This window comes from Zerene cesonia, chromosome 29, assembly GCF_012273895.1.
Source record: "Zerene cesonia ecotype Mississippi chromosome 29, Zerene_cesonia_1.1, whole genome shotgun sequence".
NCBI classification, from domain to species: Eukaryota; Metazoa; Arthropoda; class Insecta; order Lepidoptera; family Pieridae; genus Zerene; species Zerene cesonia.
Window position 1 is genome coordinate 2,227,291 of NC_052130.1, and position 9,411 is coordinate 2,236,701.

The following is a 9,411-nucleotide window of genomic DNA, read 5'->3' on the forward strand; positions in this document are numbered from 1 at the left end:
TCCTGACGATCTCTCTGTACTCACCAGGGCATTTTCCGATTGGAGGACCACTAAACGTTGTGCCGGAACCTTTCTTAGAAGAACTTAAAATATCTCGGCTCTCTAGATAGCAGCTTCTTCGACCACTGATGATTTCTGGGTCAAATGGACCAAAGAATACCTTCAACAATATCAACCGATCTACAAGTGGAACCAGCTTATGCCTGAAGTTCAAGTCGGAAATCTGGTTCTCATCATCGATGAACGATGTCCACCATCAAATTGGCCACTTGGACAAATCATCAAGGTGCATCCTGGAAAAGATGGTCATGTTCGAGTAGTGACAATCAAAACGGCTACCAGCGTCGTTGAAAGACAAATCACTAAGCTGAGACTTTTACCAATTAAAGAAGAGTAGTTTGTTAAACCAGTTTAACAAAGGCGGGCGGATATGTTAAAAGTAAAAAAAAAAACTAAATAAAATAAAACGACAAAGAAGCACAAATGATTGTCACGCATCTCCTCTTTCTCATTCTTATTGATCTATCTCTATTACGTTCTTTCTTAGACAATCTTTCTTTATCTTATGATTTCTAAATACTCTCCAAAATATTTTATATTTATATTTTGCGTCAGTAAAAGTCGTATATGATCACATTACACTCTACATATAGAAACTATCACATGTTCAAAACCACACAGACAGAGGCCCATGTGCATAAGGTACCAAATCCGGTAGTAAAAGCAAAGTCGTCGCCCCACAATATCTTTCACCAGGTAAATTATTTTATACCTGCTTGAAAATAACAGGTAAAAGTAAAAATTAAATTTCAATGCGTATGGTAAATTTTTTTAAATACTAATGTATTGAAAGAAAAAAAAAATGATATATATATATATATATATTTTTTGTCGGTTTAACTTGATTTAATTTGAAAATAAAAATTTCAAATTGTTATAAACAATTGAAAAAAAATTTTTTTCTCTAGGATCACAGTTTATTATTATATAAATAATTAAAAAAAATATGAGTTTTATAAATTTTTCAATAAGTTATGATTTTTTAAAGTTGCAGTTATCATCCCCTAGCTTCTAACTACCCTATCTCAGTTAATTTCAATTTTAGGAAAAAAAGTCATAGAAACATTTTTGTGTAAAATTTTACGCTCTACAAATTTTATTTAAAACTTTTTTTTCTAACACTTACGGTTTCGCCAAAATTTCAAAAAAACGACTTTATTTATTTTTTTTCACCCCTTCTCGGGGGTGAATTTAAAAAAAACTTGCACAGTTCGTTTTTAGATTCCTCAAAGTAAATTATATCAAAAATTCAAGTTTTAATCTCAAATTCGCATTTACCCTACCCATTTTCTTGGACTATAAGGAAAGCTCGTAAAGTCAGCTTCTATTAGCTATATTGATGCGAAAAAAAACCATTGAATCGACTACGAATAAAAACGGCTAAATTACCTATTAATCAGTCAGTAAAGATACTTGAGAGAAAACGCTTCACAAACAACGCGCTAATCTTAGCCTATCAAAAGACTATTCAAAGATATCAACAAAATCTTTGAAAACTTTATAGCGTTTACATTATTTTCGTGAGCTTGTAAATATTTGATTCGCGATATGTGCTGTACGAACATACACAAATTGGTATCGTATCAGAGGCGCACCCAGGGTTGTTTTAGGGGTTCAAATCTTTGTAGTAGATGATTTCATATGAGTTCCCACGACCTCGGCGAATAGCGCGGGAAGACGGGACACAGTGGAGTTTAGTCGGTAGGTCCATTGCCTCTCTAGGCAGTGGGAGTCCGACATAACCCACGGCCTTTCCCCGGGCCGTGGGTATGCATGAGCATTCTCCACTTAAAAAAAAAAAGGGGTTCAAACCTTTAAAATCCTATCCTATCATATTAACATTGATATGCGAAATTTGTAAGGATGTTTCTGTTTGTTGCTCTTTCACGCAAAAACTATTGAACCGATTGCAATGAAATTTGGTACGTAGACCGCTGGACAACTGGAATAACATATAGGCAACTTTTTATCCCGATATTCCAACGGGATATGGACTTACGCGGGTGAAACCGCGGTGCACAGCTAGATTTTAAATAAAATTCGCTACTTTTCTTCTTATTTGGCCTATTTTACTGATCTATTGTTCGACAAAGGACTCCCTTAATACCTTATAGAAACATTTATATGAGTTAGGTACTGTCCCCTCGTTAGGAAAACCCACCAAAAACTAAGGTCTGACCAAAACTCTTGTTTTATGCGAATGTTTTGTTTCAAACAAAAAAAAAACAGAGTATTAGCAAATATCAATAAGCAAAGATTCTGTTTGCCATAATCACGTAAAGAGCGAAACATGTTACGATCAAGTGTTGATTTATCATTCGTTGGGTAACAAGTGTCAACTCAAACAGCGAATAAAAATAATGCATAATTATGAAGTGTCTTCGGAGACAATATTGTATAAAGCAATATTTGAATAAGCTCATCTTATGTGTATTTCAGACTGGTGTAGTCGTTATATTATAATTTATAAAACAAGGATTACCAATTTAAACAGGAAACGTCCCTTAGATTGCCGTATGGATGGCAATGATCCTGTCTTCTTATCGAATACTGGAGTGTTTAAATATATTCATTCAGTGTTGTAAACAGAGCGAAAGAGAAGCAATATGTGGTAACCGTAATGACATAAATGCTGACCAAATACTTAATTTATAATACAGTTTCAGTATTGGTCGTAAATCTTACTTTATTATATACTAGCTGCGCCCCGCGGTTTTACCCGCGTAAGTCTATATCCCGTAGGAATATCGGGATAAAAAGTTGCCTATACGTTATTCCAGCTGTCCAGCTGTGTACGTACCAAATTTCATTGCAATCGGTTCAGTAGTTTTAGCGTGAAAGAGCAACAAACACACACACATTCTTACATACTTTCGCATTTATAATATTAGCAGGAAGTAGGATAATTCAACCTCCGCGTAATGGACTGCTTTTTAAAGCTTTAATAATACAGTTTTCTCAATTCAAAAATCTTTGTACGTGGGATGACGTATCAACGATTTATGAAAATTCCCTTTAAAATGCATTATTAATCAATACTTTGACGGGACAAAGAAAGTACCACTGCTCTTATATACACATGCGATATGTTCAAAATGAGATCGAATTAAGTACAATCGCCCAGGGGGTGGCGAACGTCGACCATTTGTACATCAATTGGTCCCTTTGTCGTGTATCCGTTGACTTCGCGTCCAGTTGATTCCAACGTTGAAATGAATGAAATGAAAATATTATGTTTAGTATTTTCTTGTGTTTAATTTTACGCGAGTATTATACATTTAGAAATTAAAAACTTTTTAACGGATTTTAAACGCGATTTATTCGTTATATTAGACAGCGAGCGTGGTCGGGGAGACACCGTCACCACGCTCGCTGTAAAGTGACCGTCGGGTTAATAATATAATGAATAAATCGCGTTTAAGATCCGTTAAAAAGTATTATTTTCTAAATATTATGTTTTATGTCATTAACACGTTTAATTGTATCTATCTGCTATTTTAACGTCCCTTCGTTCCATGTTCTTGACTATATTAAATTTATCACAGTTAATTACGTTTTTTGTTACTATTTGTGTTTTTTTACTTTTTTTATTTATTTTATGTTTTATATGTCGATGTTTCGATGTGCATGAGAGTTTAAAGGTGGAATTATTTTCTCTCTTAATTTTAATTACACAAACATTTTATGGATTAGTACTGAACGCCCTACAAATGGCATCCCTAATTGTATCCTCCGTTTATATAATTTCGATACAAAAATTGTTCAATAAAAATTTGTTTTTGATCGGAAATTTTTAGCCAAGCGACTTTTGTTAAATGTAATACATATATACTTACACAAATACAAAGACGCACACATACACATGTATCCACCTAATGTAATACAAAGTTGAATACTGCAATTTATCACAATAAACTAATACAGGCTTTACATTCTACAATTAATGTACCAATTTAACAGCCTTATAATAATTTAATATAATCTTTATTATTATTAGAATTGTTTATCCATTTCACCCATCAATTAAGAAATTGTCATGATTTATTATTTTTAATTTTAATTCAATTTTTTACTTGATCGAACTGCTGCTAAAACTTCAATTGAAATCTCAATTTTTAATAACTTACACAAGAGATGTGAGATAAAAAATAAAATAAAAATGAACATGCATGTACTTATCTTTTACAAATTATTTTTATGCAAAGGATAAAGTTCAAATCCTTGACCACAGAATACACTAATATACTTGACAATTTAATTTAATAAAAAGAATTATTCAATGAAACAAAAAATTAAAACCCTGATTTTAAAGTGAGAGCTAAAGTTGAAAATTTTAAAGGCATGTAAAAAATGAACAACGCACCTCGAAGTAAAGAACCAATAGAGTATAGCTGTGAAAATCGCCAGCTCCGCAGCACTGCTGGTCACCCTCACATGCTCCACCACAGTCCAAACATTTATCATAGTTTCCATCTCGACACTTGAGTTCACATTACCAGTCCAATTGTTAACACTCATACGTTCGACAAACACCAAAACAGAACACTGAAACACTTCGAAGGGTCCCTGCGCAAACAGTCGATTTCTCGTTTTGGCAAACAAATATTGTTTCGAATTTACAATTTAAATTAGGCAATGTGGACGAAACGACGATGGTTGAAACGAGACGACTCAGCGATGTCGATACGGACGCGCGACCTCCACCGGCCGCGAGCGTCGACTGCGCACGATCAGTCACATTATCACAAAGAAAAGCCAGAGAATAGCGTGATAGATAACAGACATATACTCGCATTATGGAGACGAACGAAAACAATAAAGAGCCAGTTGCTGATAAACTAATAACCATTGTACTGTGAACGGTCAACGTGAATGTACCATTTTGTTATGTGCTGATGGAATAATGATAATTAAATTTTAATCGTATGTATAGCACACACCTTTGTTCCCTTTCGGTTGTGTTCTGTTGACACAGAGAGGAAAATATTGTCCTAACCGCGTTGTGTTCAATTCGAATAACTCGGATGTTAAACAATTTTCTATATTGTTATTTATTATTATTAGCGCGCAGTCGTTTTACACGTTAATCTATTGATCAATATTCAAAATGTGTCCTATTTATTATTGCATCATCGGTTTCATATACAAAATATTTATATATATCTAAGAAACGAAGTATGGAAACATTTGAAATCAAATAATTTTCTCTTTATACATTTTGTACATAAATATGTATGAATCAAGATTCTGAAAGTAAGTATATTTTAAATACAGCGAATTTCTTGCCTTCGCATCGTCAGTAAATTTCTACAGAACTTGATACAGACAAAGGAAACGCCTCAATGGCTCCGAATATATTGCTATAACACGTACGTTAATATTCCTCTCGTGATAATAATAAAATAACGAATTCAACAATACTTTATTCTAACGGTACGCTTCCGGTATCTGCATTTCCGCTTCACTAAACTTCGGTAACTTTTCTGTGCAATGACTCATAAAGTCATGATGCATTGGCACTAACATTCATTAGAATAAGATGTTACCATATTTATTTTTAAAGATGGCGATTTTTTTTTTATTGTGAAATGCTTACAACGAGAATTATTTTCTAGGTGTGCGATATTTTAAAACTGAATATATATGAAAAGAAAACATAAGTTCAGTTTCACATCGTGTAAAATGACGTTCATATTTAGAAATTAAAAACTTTTTAACGGGTTTTAAACGCGATTTATTCATTATATTATTAACCCGACGTTTCGAACACTTTACAGCGAGCGTGGTCACGGGGAGACTGCCACTGTTAAAAAGTTTTTAATTTCTAAATGTATAATACTCGCGTAAAATCAAACACAAGCAAATACGACGTTCACATTTCTCTATATCTAGGGGGATGGGGTACAGTCGAGTTAGCTCAGTTCTAAACATGGTCGAATCGAAACAAAACAATCGAATTTATACACATTAGACAAACACTCGACAGTGTCCACATAAGACGTGATAAAGCGACTTCAATCACGTAAATATTACATTCGTACACATGATCGGGGGTCACGGGTTAACTGGGGAAGGAAATTTTATAGTTCACTGCAGTCTTATACTTTGTTTATGTATAGAGATACTAGCTTTCCGCCCGCGGATTCGCTCGCGTGGAAAGAAAATTAACAGTGATTTATAATTGTCGTGTCGCATTTTATATAGCGCATTATAATGGATTTGCGTATGTGAATTAGATGTTTTACTATGGTGAATGGTAGCCTATGTCCTCTCTCTACCCCCATAACTACACCCATATACCCAGACATAACATCAAAGTGAAACAAACAAACACACTTCCACATGTATGTCGTTAGTAAAGATGTGTAGTTGAAATTGATAAAGCTATTTGCAATATATAAACAATTCCTTGGCTATTGGGTCACTCCGTTCAAGAAAAGTTGATGGCTATTTATTATATAATATATAAAAACTAACTGCACGCCCCGGCTCCGTTCGTGTAGTTATTTATCGTAATTGAAATAATATAAATTATCCTATCTCTTAATTTGCATCAAACTTCACATGGTATATAAATTTGATTAAAATCGGTGGAGTAGTTTAGGGAGTCAATTGTGGACAAACAAATTGACACGAATTTCATTTATGAGAGAATTAAACAGTGTGTGGCTATACATTCCTATCAAAGTGTACTCTATGGTTTAGAGCATAGTGTTCATATTAAGTGCATGGGGTTATAGGCCATGCAATGGTTTATATTCCTTGGGTCAGTGGTAAGATAACATGGGTCAATTAATTTCCGATATATTTCCGCTGTTTTCCTCAAACAAAACAGAATATTATACATTATCATGATTATAAATGATTTTAACATTACGATAATACTTTTTTTTATTTCCATACTAATTTCATTCAAAAAGAAATTCTGTCCATAACCTATGGGGATATTACACTAACATTTATCTTGGATCATATATCTACGAGTCAATTTTATTGGATAATATAGAGATATGATTAATTTTTCATTAAATTAAATTGTCAATTAAACTGGATCAAGCATCATATGATCACTTATATGATCCAAGATTAATAATAGTATAATATCCCTATAATAAGATTAAAGATATAATCGTAAAAAGTACTGTTGCCAAATTTTCCTTTTTTATTAATTTTTTGATACTTAACATTAATTAGCTTCAAGTGGAGGCTTACCGAGCCGGTTTCCGGAATAAAATTACGCTATCCGGAGAGTGGGTACTAGGCTACTAGATATCCATTAGCGAAATATCTATCCTCATAAAGTTTATGTAAATTGGTAGAAACCAAAAAAAACTTTCTATATATTAATTAGGTTGCTAGAAAAAAACGAAGGAGATTCGACTGTATTTTTATTTGTTGCTTACTCTAGAACTACGTGGTTTTTCAATCGATAGGAATTTTTGTCATTTGGTCCCATTTGAGAATCTGAAGTTTGACCTTCCCAGGAAGATCGGTAATCTTTTTGGTACAACAATTTCATTTATAAGGATATTTACCTAAATCCTAAACCACCTTCAAATTGTCAAAACTAGACTTAATTTGAATGAATAAACCACACGGGAAACACGAGCTTTTTAATATTATACGAATACTAAAAGAATGGAAATATAAACGAGAAATTTTTTGAAAGACTAGAAAAAATTCGATCACGGGGCGGGATTCGAACCCGCGTTTCTTGCCTAACCGTAGTAATATAAACGGTTCACGCAGTAAAAAGTCATGAGGCACGAAACACAATAAAATACAGTCGCTTTCAGAACCTCCTCTTTTTTTGAAGGCTATTAAAAAGCAACAGACAAGCGACTCCTGTCGCACTTTCCACGGCATCGGTGACGACTTTCACATAGGTATAATACTGTAATACACAACTCATTATATGCGATACAGTATATAATATATGGAGCAAACGCGTTCTTTGTTACCGGTTACGGTAGCTTTGAGTTTTTAATATACGAGTAATATCCAGTCGTACTAGTTTATGATTTAAAGTTTATTGCCTCTATTTTCTAGACTGCACACATGTATGGATAATGGATATTGAAAACGTTAATTTGTTTTTGCGAGCCTACGTGTTATTAATTTCTTAGTAAATTTTAAATTATTAAAACATATATAGGCTGAACTTTCGGTTGGTGAGTTCGGATATTATTTTTTATTATTAATTAATAAATATTATTATTTATTTCATACATACATAAATTTTTAAAATTTTGGATATTAACATTATAAATTGATTTAACGCTCGTCCCGGCTCCGCACGGATATCAAGATTGCCGTTTTATCCCAAGGGAGCATTTAATCGGGATAAAAAGTATCCTATCACCAAAGTTAGCGCATACCCTGTCTGTATACCAAATTTAATCAAAATCCGTTCAGTGGTTTTAGCGTGATTGACGGACAAACATTTTTTTTTTATGTTACAGTCGGCAATGAAGCTGGAGGGACGCCTGATGGTAAGCGCTACCACCGCCCATGAACATTTGGAGAGGCATAAGGCCCATTGCAGACCTTACGCCTCTACAAATGGATAGCCGACTTTTTGGGAAGGGATTAAGCAAAGGTTGGCGTTAGGAATAAAGGAAAGGACTGGGAAGGGTAAGGAAAAGGATATGGGCCTCCGGACATCCAAACGAACAAACTTTCACATTTATAATATTAGTGTGAAGTGTGATATTGTGATAATATATAATATATAATATATAGTATGAAGTTCAGCTAGTATAAGTATAAAATACTAAAAACTAGAATTACACATGTGAAACACACACAAAATAAACCATTAGCGACGAAGATATCAAGTCCGAAATTTTCCTAAAGCAGTATTTTCATCTAGGCATGACGCATATTGAAGAAGTGAATAATATTCTATAAATATCACCAGTATGAATGAATTAACACCTGTCTGTTATCATTTAAAGTTAATAAACAAAACGCTGAAATTTTTGACGTAAATTATATATCTTAGTTATGCAATAAAAGTAAATGAGATAAATTTGATTAAACAAAGTATAAACCGTTTCAGGTAATTACCTACGTTTTATGAGACAAACACGTAGGTATTACGTTAGTTAGGTTAGTTTGGGTATTTTTTATATACATAGGTACGGAAATTCCACGTCAGTGTTTTTTGGTACGCGACCAGAGCGAAGGAAATGTGATTCACAAATTTTTAACTTAAAAACAAAACTGAAATATATTTTCTCCACAAGTGAATTTCAAAGGATTCTACTAATCCTATTATACTATATAAAGCTACACACCCACTGACTGACTGACATCGCTTTTCTCGGAAACCGGGCGAAAAGTGGAGAT

At 33.4% G+C, this 9,411-nt stretch overlaps 1 protein-coding gene across 2 annotated transcripts in view; it reads right to left on the reverse strand.

Annotated features, from left to right (window-relative positions):
• The window catches only part of LOC119837750 (glycerol-3-phosphate acyltransferase 1, mitochondrial), a 52,955-nt gene that overhangs the window by 34,853 nt on the left and 8,691 nt on the right, over positions 1-9,411 (reverse strand). Inside the window, exon 2 of one of the 2 annotated variants that reach the window (XM_038363483.1) lies at positions 4,424-4,626. In XM_038363483.1, coding sequence (XP_038219411.1) covers positions 4,424-4,578 — 155 coding nt within the window. In that variant the 5' untranslated portion in view covers positions 4,579-4,626. Of the gene's footprint in view, positions 1-4,423; positions 4,795-9,411 lie in introns of those variants that run through there. The other variant, XM_038363484.1, reaches the window with a different exon arrangement.